Here is a 17537-nt window from a genome sequence, read left to right as displayed (position 1 = left end):
CTGAATACAGCTTGAAGTTTTGAGTAGAAATGTTTAACATACAGACTCATATTGAAGGTCATTTCAGCCTACAGGCCATTCTATTCGTAATGTTTTTAATCTTTGTTACCTTTCATTCTAATAAAAAATCTTCAATTGACAAATAGAAATGTAAAATTTTTGCATGGTGAATTATGATTGGTCATCACTTCCTTGAATTTATTATGTTATTTATTGACAATCAACAAAATAAAAAAATTATTTAGCCATTTTGCAAGATCTTTAAGGAAAAACAAGTAGCAAATAAAAAGAAGAAAGGAAGATAACCTGATAATCCAGTATGCTGAAGCCAAGACCCCTTTCACCTTTCTCCAATTCAAGCACCTTCACCTCTGAAGACCAGAGAGCAAGCTCCTCTTCATCATCCTTCTTCTCTGGCTCTTCCGCCCCCGGGCCGCTTGGATCAAACGAGTTTCCTTCATTGTCATAGTCCTGCTGAATTGCTGGTGCCTGACGGCTCTGTGCAGAGAAAAACAAATAATGGTGAGATTAAGTACAACTTTAGTTCCTCTAGTTTCCATTCAAAGGCTGAACACAGTGAGGAGATATAAGCAAACCTTCAGCTGCTCTCTTAAACTATCTCGTAGACTGGTGTCTTTAGCCAGCAAGGAGAGGTTATTATCAATCTGTAAGAGCATTAAAGACAAGGACTTTATTGACCTACTAAAAATAAAATTTGGTATATGCTGCATGTATATAAATTGTATAAATAATTAATAAAGCATATGATATTGTTAAGTTTTTTTTTGCTGGTGTAAATCAACATTTTTAAGGATCCGTGTGTGTTACCTGTTCCTGAAGGCTGGCTGAGGGGCTGGCAGACCGCCATTCTTCAAATTCAGGCTGGTATTCGCTGCCCTCCTCAGCGAGACGTCTGCAGCAGACCAAGGTAAATGGAGGTGGAACCTCTCTAAGGAACGCAACAGCTTCCCGTCTGGACTTTCCATACAACTGCACTCCATTCACCTACAAATACAACACAAATGATTCACTTACTGAAGCTGGTTATTCATGTAACATGTAACAATGACTCAAATTTTATGTCATCAATATTCTGTTTTTTAAATGAAGTAAGTCACGTGTTTGGGACAACATAAGGGTGAGTAAATGAAGACAATTTCAGACGAGCTGTTCCTTTACTTTAAAGAGGCTGAGAAAAATCGTATTAACATCCCATGGTGTACTTATTAAGCCTCTTTCCTGTCACTGAGACATGCAGGTGACTATATCACATTATCTCTGTGGCATCCACTGGTCCTCTTTGATTTGCATTTAATGGAGCGGGCAAGCCTGGAGCTGCTATGGTGAGCGGGGGCCGCGCTGTGCCATCTGCCCAAACCAAGGGGAGGCCATGGCCTCTTCACATCCTTTCCCTTGCACACACACTATCATTTCACCACTGGGCTTCTATCTAGTCATCTAGCCTAAGAAGATTAACTAGGAGTGTGGTTGTGCTGAAAAATTTAACACGTACATAAAAGCAATCTTTTGAGGTTACTACAAAGTACAAATCCATGCATGGCCCCAGGATGGAGCCTTGGGGTACGACACACCTCACTATAACCCGCTTCCCCCGCAGCCCTGCGAACCTCCCGTGCACCATTAAGGCTGCTGCCAACAGCAACAGTCTGAGGGCACAGCGGCCCTCGGCCACTACACCAGGTGGAAGGGTAGAAGGAAGGGGGCAGGAAGCGAAGCCAGTAGGGGTGGTTAGGGCAGGGGACAGTCACGCAGATGGCCTCGGTCAGACTCAGGGGCCCTCCTGCCAGAACATCCATGCGACTGCATCAGCCACACCGGGCCTTCCTGGAGACCCGGAGCTGGCAGGCTGCAAAGATCAGTCTTATTAAGGCAACTGAGAAGAGGCGCACCACCGCCAGCCAAAAGTTAAACTCCAGGCAAGCCAAACCCTGAGAGCCCACCTACCCATAATGCCAAATACAGGGGGTGTCCAGATGATACACGTTGCTACCGAGGAAGTGGGTTAATGTTCTTTAAATTGTGTTTACCTCCAGAAGTTCGTCCTCTGGTCGAAGCAGCCCGTGTTTTGCTACTGGGCCCTCAGGGGCCACTGTAGAGATGTAGTGGTGCCCATCGAAAGAGTCTAGTTCCACGCCCAAGCGCATTGTGTGTATCGGCAGAAGCTGTAGAGACAATTTTTATGTTCAGACACATGTTGAGACATTTTCCCTTTGTAGTTAGTTTGTTGAGCAACTTTTAAGATTTTTTTCTATTAGTTTCAGTATATAAATGAAATATATATATATATATACACACACTCAAAAAAATACAGTAAAATTTTAATGACAATATCAATGTTTAATTATTAATAAAAAGACAGCATTATACATAGAATTTGATAAATCTGAATTATTTTATATGTTTTAATCTTCAGCTAAATCATTGTGAATTTATTGAGAAAATTCAACATCTTAAATTATATTTAGATTATACTATTCTTTTGCAAAAGAATGAATGATGAATCACTTTTTTCACGTACCTTGGAATACTTCTGTAGCTCAACATCATCTTCTATGACAGGGTCCAGCTCCACAACCTGAAAAAGAGCGATAACCTGAGCTGACGCACTTTGCTCATAGTAACAACAGTGTGTCAGCACATGTTTACACTGTGTAAAAAATGTTTTTAAAAATCCAATAGCAGTCAACAGAGGCAATCTATAGCCAGATTTAGCCGGTCGATCGAACACCTCTTATCGAGGTAAGTGCTGGTGATTCCTGCTGATCTGCAATTTGCTCCGTGTTTAATTGAGAGCCGCACTTAGCATCTGTTAACGTTATTTTCCCTTCATTTTTGCTTACCATAACGTCGTAAAGCGGGCCGAGGGCCTGCTCCCATTTAGCGTGGAGCTCCGTCTCCGTCAGCATGGCCGGCTCTTGGACTGCAACACACACACAATGATGAGAGCAGTGTTTAAAGTCAATTACAGCCATTTGGGTGCCCGTCGCCCATGACAAAGTGAGTGGAAATGTACGACATTAACGTAAGGTGCCCGTACTTGAAGAAATAGATGTCAGGTTGACAAATGAATATAATCAGAGGGCTTAGTGTGAGCCACAGGGCAAAAGTTGAGAGAGGAGTCAACGGCGATCCTGCAGAAAACGACAATGGTACATCTGGGAACAGTATCGGCTGGAAGCCCAAAGGGCAATGGAGGCAAATAAATGGGCGGAACATCTTTTATGGGCACCAGTGACCCTGGACTACAAGAGGGAGCTGGAGCTTTCACATAAGATAACTTCAGCTGTAAATATAGCTTTACATCATGAAGGAAGAATTTGGTGTCTCTCCACATGTTCAGCACTCGTGTTTAAGGCAACCATGTATTCCAACAATTGGACAGGTCGTAAAAGTAATTTTGGCCTTTCCAACTATAAAGATTATGCAGAAATGTCAGAGAATCTCCAAATAGTCTGAAGTTCAATCATTTATAGGAAATATGTATTTTTGGGAATAAAAATCTCCAGTTGAAGCCTCTTCTTTCACAAATGATTTGTCCATAAAGGAAAATGATTATAGGCCTATTTTAGGCCTCTATTCAGGGAAAATGCCAGCAACCTTTTCTGTACACAGCGAGTTACCATAAGTAGTATGTCAGTGAGTTAGCAAGAAAGACGCGGACCTGATTAAATTAGCATTTCCAACGCCTCGCTCGCAGCCCCATTCATCACGAATGTTTGACTACATTAATACAGCAATGCATCGCCTTTAGACGCGCAACGTCAAAGCTCAGCCAACATCTGCAGCCCAGGTGCGGCACAATGGAAAATATGGAGAACAGGGGAAGCGTTGATCACCAGGCAATGGCTTGTTATGTTTATGCATCAGGAAAAACTCACGGCCTCCCGCCGCTGACACAGAGAACAAATGTTCGCCCCCCTTTCCAAACGTCAATCAACATTTAATGGAGGGTATCACTTGGGAAAACTTACTAAAGACCCTGCAATACCCCCTAAAGTTAATACCCCTACCAGACTTAGTTTAACGCAGGACTTCCTGTAGATTTTACTGCCGTGGGCATTTCTGGAGCAGTTGTGGATTATAATTATACCAACGTGGACCGATTGTCACTTTTTTGAGTCTCAGTGATGGAAAGTTCTCGCTGTCAGCTTTTGATTTTAATGGCGTTGGAATAAACACGGCGAGGCCGGGAGCGACGGCACCGTGGTGCGGGAGCTGCCAATATCCACATTGTTTTCGCATAGTAGAGCTGAAACATGCTCGACATCTGTTTTCTGAGCTTTTCAACTTTACGTGACACATAAAAACACATTTGAATGGCACTCGGGTAGTTATCTTTTAAATAAAAAATGTTGTGAAAAACTTTTACTCTTATCAAACGTCAATGAACCGGATCTGTCAAGAAAATATGTCATGACATCTCCTCTCAGGTATCCTAATAGTGGTATAATTTCTCAAGTCCACAGGGAAAAGTCATAAAAAAGCCAAAGTTTGATTAAAAGGGGTGTGCGGTTTAAGGGCGAGCTATCGTTTTACACGTGCTATGACTTAAGCTTGAGGAAACGAGGACTTGACAACCAATCATTGTTATCCCGGGCATGTGTTGGCCCAGCGCAACAGAACACTTCATTTAGAAGTTTGGCAAGTACCGGGTCTTGTCCGGATTAATTAGGGCAGAATGTAACCAGAGCTCGGGGCTGCTTCGTTCCTGGCCAAGGCCCGGCTCTTCTGCTTCGAATGCGCCTATCACCATAAACATATCTGCCGGCTAACCCAACTGAAACAGTGCCCGCTAAGCCCAAGACAGGAACGGGGAGGGAAAGAGGCTTTGGAGCTGCAGGGCTGGACTGGATCTGACCCTGTACAGAGGGGAGCGCCATCGGATCGGGTTCCTCAGCCACAATACTCAGGATTGTGTATAAAACAACAGGTTGCACTGCGTTGCCATTAGGGGGCGCAATACAGAAAGGCATTTTTGGTCACTGAGATATCAAATGTTTTATAAATAGAAAAACATTTCATTCACGCCAATTAACTTTTGGTTAATGACATGAACCAGATTCAAACTCCCGTCTTTTGGATAAGCACCCAGGCTTACCAATGATAATTTCGAGAAGCTGGACTTGTATAATGCCATTTGTTGTTCTATGCTACGGTGAGCATCTACATGTGTATGAATGGACGTGTCGACGGTGTAAACTCACTTTTCCCCTGCAGCTGTTGTTTGATCCCACTAAGAGCAGGATCCACAGACTCGGTCACAGAGCTCCTCTGAACGTCTGCCCGTGCCTTGATCTCAGACGATCTCTTCAGAGATACGCGGGATGACTCTCTCTGGACTGAGAAGACACACATATACTTAAATAAAAGACAGAAGCACATTTACCGCTGGATCATTATTTGTAATAGCAATTGGGGTGGGCAATATTAGAAAATATCAAACAAATAACATCAATTCATTAAGATGACATTTCTTTTTTTATGAAGCTTGACATGTTTTAATTTAGTTAAGTCTTCAGTCTACTGAACCCCTATACATTTGATTGTGCAGCAAAACTGCTAAACACCACGGGGCACATTTTTCCTGTATCCTGTTCACGATACAAGTATCCATAACCATTATGCTGCCTTTTGCCACAAGCCTGTGGTTTTCCTGAATAAATATTGTGTAAAGTGATTTGTGGAGAGATTAAAACTCAAAACAGTAAGAGTCAAGCAGTCATAACTCTGAGAGGTTTACAGGAGGTCGAACTGTGAGGATAAACTCTGGTTAAAGAAACAGTTATCGTAAAAAACAAACAAAATTTGTCATCATTCACTCCACCTCCAAAATAACAGTTTCCAAATCAGCATTCCAACTTCGAGACGTTACCTTTATCCAGGGATTTCTCCACAGACGTCCTCATGGGAGAGGCGATCTTCCTGATGAGGGAGAGGTATACAGTTTCGCCCGTGCCCTTCATTACCTCTAGGACTTCCTGGTTGGTGAACCCATGGAGGTTCACTCCATCCAACTGTTCACAACGAAACAAAAAAAGACTGATGCAGAGCAAGACAAACAACACCTAACAGGGCCGGTTGACTGAGCTTTCCTTGACGTCTCAGCAGGACATAAATCAGCAGACCCGATTTTTATTAAACTGCGAATCAACCGGTTGAAAGAGACATCTCACTCAGTTGGCTTCTGGTTACGCCAGTCGAATGCTCGTGTGGACGCGAGGCTAATTAAGACTGGGCTCATTAAAAAGCGATTAAGAACCCACCGCTATTATCCTGTCGTGGACATGGATTTTCCCACTTTGCTCAGCGGCGCTGCCCGGGATGATGTTCTTTACGAAGACCCCCACAGCATCTGACGTGCAATTAGACAAGAAGCGAGTAAATAATTATTAACAGCATATTAATTCGTAGTGGCGTGAAAGGAGATTAAAGGGAAAGTGTGTTTCTAACCTTCATTGGTTAAGGCACTATAACTGATGATAGAGATCCCGAGGCTCTGGCCTTCCTTCTTTTTTAAAGCCACTTCTTGGATTTCGTAGCCTTCCAGATTGGGCTGTGTAAATAATGCAGATGTAAGACACATGTTAGACAAATGAAATTTTAACATTATTACATTGTAAATATCATACACCAGAAAGTATCACGGGAAAACAAGACATTTGATTTTTTTTTCACTCAAAATAAAGCCAATTTTATAACATTTCCATAAAAGTTCCTTTTAAAGTGAACATTCAGACACTTACTATGTTGATTAAAATGTGTAATTATTTTGTATACTCTTATTAATAGCGTATAAATAATTATAAAAACAATTAAAATCATTTACAAATATATAATACAAATATAAATAATATAATACAAATACTATATTTAATACAAATACTTAAATTAACTACATTATTTAACATACATTTACAATGAATAAGACTTATTCAGCAAAGAACTACCATGAAAACAGAAAAAATAAATTTGTATTATTATTAGCATCAATGAGCATTCACAACTAATATTGGTAACATAATTTATCGATTTTATTTTTGTTTACATTGTCTATTAATAATGAATGAGACTTTATATGGTGTTACTATAATGAAGCAGGTTTAAATGAATAATTTATTCACCAATTCATTTTGTGTGTCAAAGCGTTGTTTACGTACCATTTTGCTGCCCCGGTGGGCTGGCACGGGAGGTGGAGTGGGCACGGAGGTGACGGGGGCAGTGGCTGGTAGCGGTGGAGGGAACATCGAGGTGACGGGAGCGGTGGAGGGGGAAGCTGGGGATGGTGGCGGAGACTGGGCTGCCCCCAGAGGGTCTCGTGCAATCAGCATCCTTACACGGCTACCGCAGGCCTGAAGCACCTGGATCACCTGGTCACTTGCCAGACCCTGAGTCCACATCTCACCGATGCGCAGAATGTGATCGCTCGTTCTCAGCCTCCCGTCCTGAATGTGAATGAGAGGAGGGTTATATTTATTTTACAGTATGTGTTTTTTCCTGTAGCTCAGTGGTAAGAGCATTGCGTTAACAACGCAAGGTTGTGGGTTCGATCTCAGGGGATTGCACATACCTATGTATAAATGTATAGGATACTGCAATGTAAGTCGCTTTGGATAAAAGCGTCTGCCAAATGCATAAATGTAAATGTAATGTGTCCATTTTTGCCACACAACTTTATTGACACCAGCAGGGACCGATAACACCAGCCGTTTTCACAGGCCCCCCCCAAAATTAAAATGTACCCAGAGCCAAACGTCCCATTTACAACCTAATTTGTTCCCATCATCCACAGGTGCAGGAGCCAAAAGTCTAACACTAACAATAAATCGCGTCAGTCTCACGCGGCCCTTTCCGGTTGACGTATTCTTCCATCGTCAGGCGGGCCGAATGGACCGATTGTACGGAGTGCGGATAGAACAGCCGTCTTTGTGAAGTGAGAGACATGAAAGGCGTTTGATACATCAGTTTGCGCAGAGCAAATCTCCATGGCTTGTTCATGCCACTGTGCTGGGAACGACGGGGGTGCATTGAAGCCTGCCGCGACCATTAAAGATTGAAATAGGAAACGCCATGGATAACAAAGCCCTGATTTTGACAGCTTTTTTGGAGCATAAGATGCACTGGTGTGTGAAACCCAAGCAATGTGCCTTTTGAACAAGAAGGGGTTTGTTGAGTTCTGGACATCGGGTGGGAGAAAAAAGGAGGGTGTGTGTGAGAGGGGGCTAAACCAGGACAAGCTGTTTTTTGGTGGCTGTCCCTTTTGGCTAATCTGCAAAGAGGGGAAATCTGATGATATGAGGTGTTTATTTAATCTGCTCTTTTACGTTCTCATGTCAAATGTCAAGGCTTCAGCCACGGTGGAAAAACGGATTGCAACTAATTTAAAGTGACAGTTCACCCTAAAATGAAAATTGTGTCACCATTTACGCACCCTCTTGCCTTTTCAAACCTGTGTGATTTGCTTTCTTCTGCAAAACACAAAAAAGGTATTTCGAAGAATGTTGGTAACAACACAGCGACGGCACCCATTTACTTGATTTTCACAATAGAAGTGAATGCGTGCTGGCCATGTTCGGGTTACCAACATTCTTCAAAATATTTTCTTTTGGGTTCTGCCGAAGAAAGAAAGTCATATAGATTTGAAATGACAAGAGAGTGACAAAATGATGTCGGCATTTTAATGTTTAGGTGAACCATTACGTTAAATGGGATTATTGAACATACTGTAAGGTGAATCTTTCATACGGATCTCTGCGGGATCTCATCACACCAAACGACAAAATAATGTAAAACTTTGAATTATCTACAAAGCAAAGGTTGGCTAGAAACTGTACAGCAGGTGTTTGTAGCTGCATCATTCACAAGAAAAGATTGAGAAAACTAGATTCGTCTGTGCAAGATGCAATTTGTCCACATTGACGTTGCTGAGAATTATGCCATGGGTAATGCACAAACCTTATGGGCAACGCTATCCGGCACCACGGTCCTGACAACCATACCGGTCATCTTTCCTCCGACGATCCCAAAGCCAAGTCCAGACCCATCGTTCACCAACTCGATCTCTTCTACGTGACCCCATTGGTCCTGCAAATCACACACAGAAGACAGTTTTCATTTCCTTTTCTTCATAGTTTCCACCCTACCTCCTTTTACTTTGATTCTATTCTGTGCGTATAGTTCATTTAAAATGAAATATTAAAGGAATAGCTATAATTAACCTATAAATAAAATTATTATTCACCCAGATATCATCTAAAACCTGTAAGTCTTTCGTTTTTCAGTGGAACACAAAAGAAGATATTCTGAGAAATGTTTCGGTGGTTATTGCCCGTATAATGAAAGTCAATGAGGGCCAATGTTGTTCAGTTACCAACGTCTTCAAAATATCTCAAAGTAGAAAGTCATACATCTTCGAAATGACATGAGAGTATAAAAATTATTTTCAGATTTGGGTGAACCCCTTCTTTTAAACCCCTATGAGAAATGTATTCTACAAGATCCCTCTTTCTCTAATCAACGTCAGGGTCAGGAAAGCCCTTGAGAGTCTTTTCCCGGCTGTGGTGACTAACTGATCTCATGTCAGCCGTGCTCCCAATCACCCGAGTCTCCTTGAGCTCTTACAAATGACCTGCAATCAGTATATTTCTGTTCACTGATTACCAGCCTGTTATCTGCCGGGTGACTACCTCCACAATTTCCCCCCTATCTAACAAAACTCCTCCTTTGCAGTTCAACCCGTCCGTCTCCCGAAGCTAAGCTTAACATTTGTTCTTATCCCGTTGTGTGAAGAACGAATCCATTTTGGAGATAAAAAGTCCTTCCACACAAAATAAAGAACAGTTTTGGAGATTTGTAGTTACACGTCTTACAATATTATGATGTTGTGTTTTAAAAAGTTAATTTATTACTATTACTACTACAAATTTTTATTATAAGATGGCTTTAAAAAAGGTAAATTATCAACACGATGGCTTAAAAACACTTTTAAATTTCAGTTTGAACGCACCTGGCGAATTTTTTGTAAATGGGAAATGTGCTAAGCTTCACTGTACTATATCTTTCTCATCAGCCGCAGGAAGCAATACAGCCACGTTTCTGTATGCAAACAACCGTATTTCCTTCGAGACGCAACTTGTACAAACATCCATACATTAGTGACAGTTAATGCGAATGCCATTGTGGGAGCTAAACTGGAAATCCCTTATGGGAAAAACCTGGATGTTATTCCTCCAGGATAGGGAATCCCAGAGCTGTGTATCACTCACTATCGTGAAACTTTCCGGAGTATAATTAGGATTCAAGACATTTTAAGATTTTAAGTCTGGGTCTGATGAGAAGGGGAAGGGGTACGAGGGCATATAAAGTGGGGAAAAATATACCTCGGCTACATTTGTTTCTGCTCTCGTCCATTTAAGGAACTGAGCGGGGGACCCTTGGGGCCCGTGCAACCTTAAATAGATAAATATTTTCTCAGCTTTAAACGATAAGAGGACACATTGAAATGGAGTGGAAGGAGGGGATTGTTTGGAAACGGGGTTAAAGAGAGGACATAATGCGTGGTTATGGAGTGACGTCTTTATTATTGAGCTTTTAAGCCGACATATGATGACTGACATTAGTAATACCAGAGTCTTTGACAGAAAGGAAATGACAGGATGAGAAGACGACACGTTTGGACAATTTTCTCCTGATCAATACTTAATTTCTACGTGATCTTGGAAGGGTAAATCTCACGAAAAGATGTCACATTGCAGCCAAAAGAAAAAAGAAAAACTTAAACCCAATTTGGCAACCAGATGAACGGTTTTTTGAGACCATGCAATTGTTTTTGCATTGTGGCATTATTTATTATTTAACAAAAGTCTGTGTTTACATAATATATGTCTGTGTACTGTGCACATTCATTTTTGTGTTGACAAACACATATGAATATTTAGGAAACATAAATGTGTTTATTTATTTTACCAATAATTTAAATTTAAATATTAATTAATTGTTTGTTTTTAAATATATGCATGCATGTGTATGTTTACAAAATTTGAACGCAAAGTACACAGACATATATTATGTAAACTTATATTTTGAAAGAATTTTCCTTATCATTTTTCTTTTTTATATTACTGTCGATTTTTCTTGTTTAAATGTAAAAGAAAGAGCCAGCAGCATGCCTAACATCCATGAAAACTCATTGTCAAAATGCTAATAAAAAAACTTTTCTTTTTAAATCACAATAATCACATCTTGGCATTCTCGCACCCTTCACTGCATTCTGCCTTTTGCTTGTCAGGTCCTGTCTGCTTTAAAATCTATTTTGTTTTATAGAGCCCAACAAATAGACATTTAATTTGACTTATAAACAAATTCAGCAACACAGACTACTTTGTTGACATCTGGTGACATAGAGTTTGGCTAAGCAACAAGCAAATCAAATCACAACCACATTTCTGTGCACTGTGCTCCATTAAACGCAACCCTGAATAAAACGGCACATGAATTAAACAAAAGTCTGGATCCGATATGCAGGACGTGGCCTTGAATTAAGAATTTAAACATTTCAAATGGAAAAAATAAGCATGGCAAAACACGGCAGCAACACACGCCCCCAGCCCACGTGCACAGATTGGACCGAGCCTGATGTTGAGTGTAACTCATTTGTCAAACTGTTTTCTTGTTAGTTTGGTGTATTCAACTAAAGTGGACGAGGGAAAAAACTGAATGTTTATTGTTGAAGGGTTCAGTTAATAAAGCTCATCTACTGTCTGTTGGTTTCTTCCACATTCATTATCTCCATTTGCAGAGTTAGTTTCTTTTGTACCTCGGCTGATATGAAAACCTTTCACAGAAACCTGAGATAATTTACTAAATTAGGTCTTCAACTATTTAATCTAAAAGGTTTTGTATTCCCAGTTTAAAGATATACTGTAATAGGAATGTTTCACTGACATTTATGGGTCACCGTGGACTTTATGGGACACCATTGACCTAAGACTACTATGGGAGTCAAAGGTGACCCAAAACGACTTTGACAAACTTTATCTGTAAAAGTAAAAATTATTTATATCCTCAGTTAAGTTCAGCACAACAAAGAAATGTATAATATTTTGTAACAACTGGAGGGTGAGCAAATGATGACAAAATCTTCATTTTTGGACAAACAATTACAGGACGTTAGTTGCGCTAAATCTCCACGCTTCACCTTTAAAAACCCAGACAAATCAAAAAACTACATCTGGACCGCATTAATGCATTAAAGAATGCACCCAGAAACCAAATGAAAATAAACTAAATCAGGAATATCCTGGAGAACTATACTGGAAACAAAGCCGTAGCTTAATACAATGGACAACACCGAAAATGTGTTAAATGAGGTGACATTTAAAACAACCATACCGTCTGAATGGGTCCAGATGTGGAGAGCCTTGGTTTGGCGGCGGTGTCTCTGGCCACCACCAGCTCAACGCGATCCCTCTGCTGCTGGAGGAGAGCAATAGCCTGCTGCTGCGTCACGCTTTGATCCAGAGGAATCCCATTAATCGCCAGAATCTGATCATTCTCCTGCATTCGTCCATCCCTGGAGATCAGACATATCCCAGTGTAACCATGAACATAAATGGTCTACAGCAGAACGCAGTGGACGGTACAGCTGCGTTGTAAACCCGACATGCGAATGATGATCAAAAAGTACAAGAGTGAACAGATCTTAAATTTTCACTGTTGCAAAGCAGCTTTACAGAGCAGATTTTAATACAAAAACTTGATACTCAGGCATGTGATCAGCAAAGGAGAAATTTTTTTATTTTTCAACAATCAAGACATAAAAAATATTATAATTACCAAATTCTGACTAGCAATTTAGCAAATATCTTATGCTAATGTCAAATAATATGCCATTAACATATGGCACCCCTTGAGTAGTTTATATTCGGCCTACTTAAAAATTTTGATGTTATCAGCAATAATCATTAACGGACTTCCATACACAGACTCTAGATGATGCATCTACATATTTCTTACAGCTTTTGTCTGCATTAATCTGCATGTAATAAAGGTATATGCAAACACTCTATGTTGCGATTTTAGTTCATTTAAATATATGCACTTCAACACGTTTATATGAGACAGTGACTAGATCGGCCATTTGTATAGTTTCTAGCAATTAAATCGCGGAATGGCCTATTTTAGTCTCTGTATATAGATTATTTGATAATGTTATAATATTAAAGCTAAAAGCGCTTTGTCAGCATGCGTTTATAGTTTGTGTATATAAATACTATGTCTCCGCTGGTATTTGTTGTGCAGTAAATTCAGTAAAAACTTTTTGCTGGAGAAATGATGATGGTTATGTCATGCAGAACGCCCACGCACCATATAGGCAACCATTATTGTTGGAGAATACTCACGCATGCCTACAGACTGAACGCGTCATACGCATGTGTATGACATCATCGTTTTTGGAAAACGCTGTCTTCAGAGTTTACAAGGAAACGATAATGCCACCGTTTTCAAACACTTGCACTTTGAGACGCGTTTTCAGTCCCCCAAAACGCTACCATTGTGTAAATGAACAGCCAAAACACATACAAAGCGTTTTAAGTTAAAAACGGTCTCGTGAAAATGGCCTCAGTCTCTCACCTGTCTGCGACGCTTCCTTTCTGGACCTGTCTGACAAACACACCATGACTGCCCACCCCCTCAGGTCTCAGGCCCACCACGCTAAAGCCCAGGCCTCCAGATAATGGCTTCTGTAGGCTGATGATATCGGTTTTCCTTCCCTGTTTTAAAAAAGTCAGAAGACACTTCTTAAAACGTGCCAAACAGGAATCTGGCATCTGTTCTAACCAAATTGTAAACAACTACGGATCTAGCATAATAGAAATGATACATTTGAACAAAATCTTAATACAAAACTTCGACATCACACCTTTGCAGCTACATTGATCCACCTCTGCAGCTGCTCTGTAGATGCGTTCGTGGAGGTCGTACCGTTGGACACCACAGAGCCGAGACTGCTGGACGGGCGACTTGCACTGACGATCAACTGACCCTTTTTGGAGAAACTGAACTCGCTGCAGGTGTCTGGAGGCAAGCTGTTTAGCTATACACATGAAGCAAAGAGAAAAACATTTATTCATTGATCTAAACATAATTTAAGCAGCAATCTGTAACATTCGCCTCTCTATCACCATCGCTGTTTGACATATAAAACTGCAAGTTACATTTGGTAAAAACAATACAAGAAAAACAACTTTAAAGCCGCAATCCCCCAAAAAATTTCGTGTTATAAATAAACAAAAGTCTGTTTTTAAACAAGTACATAAACATCTTCAAAATAGTCTCCTCACAGTATCCTACAACATTTGCAAAGGTAAAATTATAATGAAGATTTACAATTTGGGCAGTCGAGTATAATTTCGTAATGTCAGTTTTCATGCGGTTAAATAACTCATCGTGATTCATCGCATCCAGAATAAAAGTTCGCGTTTACATAATATATGTCTGTGAACTTTGCATATTAATTTATTTAACAAAACATATATTTAATCAATAAATGTTTAAATATGTTTTAAACGGCATATAAATATACATTCCTAAATATTGTGTGGGGTATGAATTTGTACTGTGGTTTTAGGACTGTTAAATGATTAATAATCTCTGTGTACTGTGCATGTTAATTTTATTTATAAAACATATTTAAGAAAAATATAAAATAATACAAATCTAAAAAAAGATTTGTATCATTTACGACTTGCAATGCGTGAGGTCACTACTTACGGGACATGTTAAGGTCACCATAACTGACAAATAGGTCACTCTCAGAGGACAGGTCCAGTGGAGGATAATCAAGAACTGGCCAGAGATGCAGAAAGGAGAAGGCAATGGCTGTGGCTTAGGCTGCCAGATGACCTTATAACAATGTGACACATACCCAGGTCTGATCAACCTGCGGTGGGACTCCCTTGGCTGAGGGTGTCTTGTGATAAAGGGCCGAAACACCCAATGAGGCTAAGGTGAGGACGTGTTGGTGTGAACCATACAAAGGGACTTATCAGCTGCACCACAGCAAAAAGGCCTCTTTCACTCAGGATAATGTGATGAAATTGAGACCAGTGAAACCTCAGACCTCCTTTCCACTTTTCATATTCTTGATTGCTTTCCCCTGTATAAGGCGTGGGGAATGTCCTATTGGGCAAATCAACTGTGCTGAAATAGTGGGATTATAACACCTAGTCCTATTAATCTGATAAATATATTGTGTATGTGTACAAAATAAATATGCACAGTATACAGACATATATTATGTAAAGACAAACATTTATTCTGGATGCAATATCGCAATTAACCGTTTACCAGCCCTCCAGCCATCATCTGAATTTAACCCATGTAAAGAAAATATGTAACCCGTAATTATATGTTTCAAACAGAGGAGGCAAATGTTACAGATCGCACCATCAACTGATGTAAAATGATGACAGAATTTCTATTTCGAAGTTGAACTAGTCCTTTAATCGCCCTCTGGTCATTTCAAACTTTTCTTTCTTCCGCAGAACACAAAAAAAGATATTTTGAAGAATGTTGTTAACAGCCCCCATTCACTTGCATTGGTTCTGTGTCTATGCAATAGAAGTGAAGGTGTGGCTGTGCTGCTCCGTTACCAACATTTTTGGAGAAGAAAGAAAGCAGAAGAAAGTCAGAATGATGACAGAATCGTAATTTTGAAGGTGAACTACTCCTTTACAAATTTAGATTCATATAGCTTTGCATCACAGGCTCTCTGTAGGACTCAGGTTCGAGTCCCAATCCTGTTCCCAACCCCATCTTCACAACAACTTCCTCCCTAAATTCCACTCTGGACTTCTAAAACCAAAATAAATGAAAACTACAAAAGATTAAATAAAAACGATTGTTATTTATTTCCAAGTCTATCATATATCTCACAGCAGTTTCCTTTTGGAAATCGTGTACTGCTCAATCCGACGATTATTCCCTGCGGAGGAACAACCGTGACCTACAGCCAGAGGAAGGGAAAATAAAAAAGGGGAAAGCAAAAAAATCAATACATTCCTCTGCAGTATTTGCTAGTCCCAAACAGGTAATGTATTAATGACCTTTAGACTCACTCTGTGGGAACTTATCAGTCATGTGCTTATTTAGCCCGGGCTGACAGAGCAGCTTCCAGCCTGTTTTATCGATACATCTCCGACAAGGCAGTTACTCAAACTGAGACAGTGGATATTAGTGCTTGATAGAAACTCTGGCTGTTGCCCGCCTCTACATACTTGATAGGTTTTTCACTTGACGCATTCATAGGTACACATCTGACCTTCCTAGCACTTACAATATGAAGGCGAGCTTCCGTTATAGCCATTATCTTAATTTGGTGTGCGGATTGTTTATTGTAGAGAGGTTTCTTGTGTCAATAAAAACTCGGGCTGCATACAAATAGGCATGAGGGACTCGCAGTGGCCGGACTCTGCGGTTGGGAAGAATTGCATTGTGGGATGCCTCTGGAATAATGCACTCATTTTTTAAGCGTCTAAATCTGTGACGTCATTCCTTGCCTAACCGATCTGGGATAATAAATACAAGTTTACAGCATACCGCGCAAAAGAATCAATAAAACCACTGTTTTCATTTGACCTTGGAAGAGCTCCAAATTTCGCATGGATTGTAACAGAAGTATTGCTAACTTCTTGACAATAAACAAACATCCATCCATTATATAATGCCTAAAGATTATTAGTCAGCTCAAATTATTCTATATAATGTGTAAGAGGAAGTCTTGCCTGGTCTTTAAGCTGTTTGACAGAATGCTGCAGGGTGAGTATATGGCCGAACAAAGGACTCTGCAGGGCTTCCTTCAGCATACCGAGCTGTTCACTGTGACTCCACTCCTCTCTCTGCACGAGCTTGGACTGCAGCCTTTCCAGGGCCTGAAGGACCTGCTGTCGCTCGGAAGCTGACACTGAGAAGATACATGCACACAGAGACCAATACATTGATCACAGATGAAAGGCTCAAACACATTTGACTGGCTGTATATCATTTAATTTTAGGTATACCTGTCGGTAAGTTCTCATACATAGCTGTTGCTTTTGGTGCTAATTTGGACCTATAAAAAAAATGTAACAAATACGTATACATACATTAATTATACACATATAATAAATGATATGGCTATACATACGTATGTATGTGTGTGTAAAATATAAACATTCAGCCATGGGAAACAAAGACAGTTTCAAAAATATTTAAAGTTTTTTTTTTATTTACTATGTATAGGTATGTGTTTAGGTGAAATCATAATTTTTGTTTAATTCTTTGAAATATACCAACAATATGTCTCCCAAATATCAAATACAAATGTTGTTTCTATTTGCATTTATCTGCAGAAAATGGAAACTTGGTCATAATAGGTCATAATAACAGAAAACATGCTCTGCATTTTTCAGATCTCAAATACTGCAAAGAAAACACATTCATATTAACTTTTAAGCAATACAACAGTAATACTTGCACAT

General features: G+C 40.0%; 1 protein-coding gene across 7 annotated transcripts in view; it reads right to left on the bottom strand.

Annotated features, from left to right (window-relative positions):
* Positions 1 to 17537, bottom strand: part of patj (PATJ crumbs cell polarity complex component) — a 66034-nt gene that overhangs the window by 46941 nt on the left and 1556 nt on the right. For all 7 annotated transcript variants that reach the window (XM_079471338.1, XM_079471339.1, XM_079471340.1 and 4 more), the window contains exons 3-19: positions 17079 to 17128; positions 16803 to 16981; positions 13940 to 14113; positions 13651 to 13790; positions 12409 to 12589; positions 8974 to 9102; positions 7179 to 7463; positions 6472 to 6574; positions 6285 to 6373; positions 5894 to 6035; positions 5226 to 5360; positions 2862 to 2941; positions 2540 to 2596; positions 2049 to 2183; positions 829 to 1005; positions 597 to 665; positions 307 to 498 (exon numbers count right to left, since the gene is read on the bottom strand). In XM_079471338.1, the coding sequence (XP_079327464.1) occupies positions 307 to 498; positions 597 to 665; positions 829 to 1005; positions 2049 to 2183; positions 2540 to 2596; positions 2862 to 2941; positions 5226 to 5360; positions 5894 to 6035; positions 6285 to 6373; positions 6472 to 6574; positions 7179 to 7463; positions 8974 to 9102; positions 12409 to 12589; positions 13651 to 13790; positions 13940 to 14113; positions 16803 to 16981; positions 17079 to 17100 (2289 nt within the window). In that variant the 5' untranslated portion in view covers positions 17101 to 17128. The remainder of the gene's footprint in view (positions 1 to 306; positions 499 to 596; positions 666 to 828; positions 1006 to 2048; positions 2184 to 2539; positions 2597 to 2861; positions 2942 to 5225; positions 5361 to 5893; positions 6036 to 6284; positions 6374 to 6471; positions 6575 to 7178; positions 7464 to 8973; positions 9103 to 12408; positions 12590 to 13650; positions 13791 to 13939; positions 14114 to 16802; positions 16982 to 17078; positions 17129 to 17537) is intronic.

This window comes from Barbatula barbatula, assembly GCF_947034865.1.
Source record: "Barbatula barbatula genome assembly, chromosome: 13".
Taxonomy (NCBI): Eukaryota; Metazoa; Chordata; class Actinopteri; order Cypriniformes; family Nemacheilidae; genus Barbatula; species Barbatula barbatula.
Note: the sequence above shows the minus strand (reverse complement) of the source record. Positions and strands in the feature narration are given on the sequence as shown.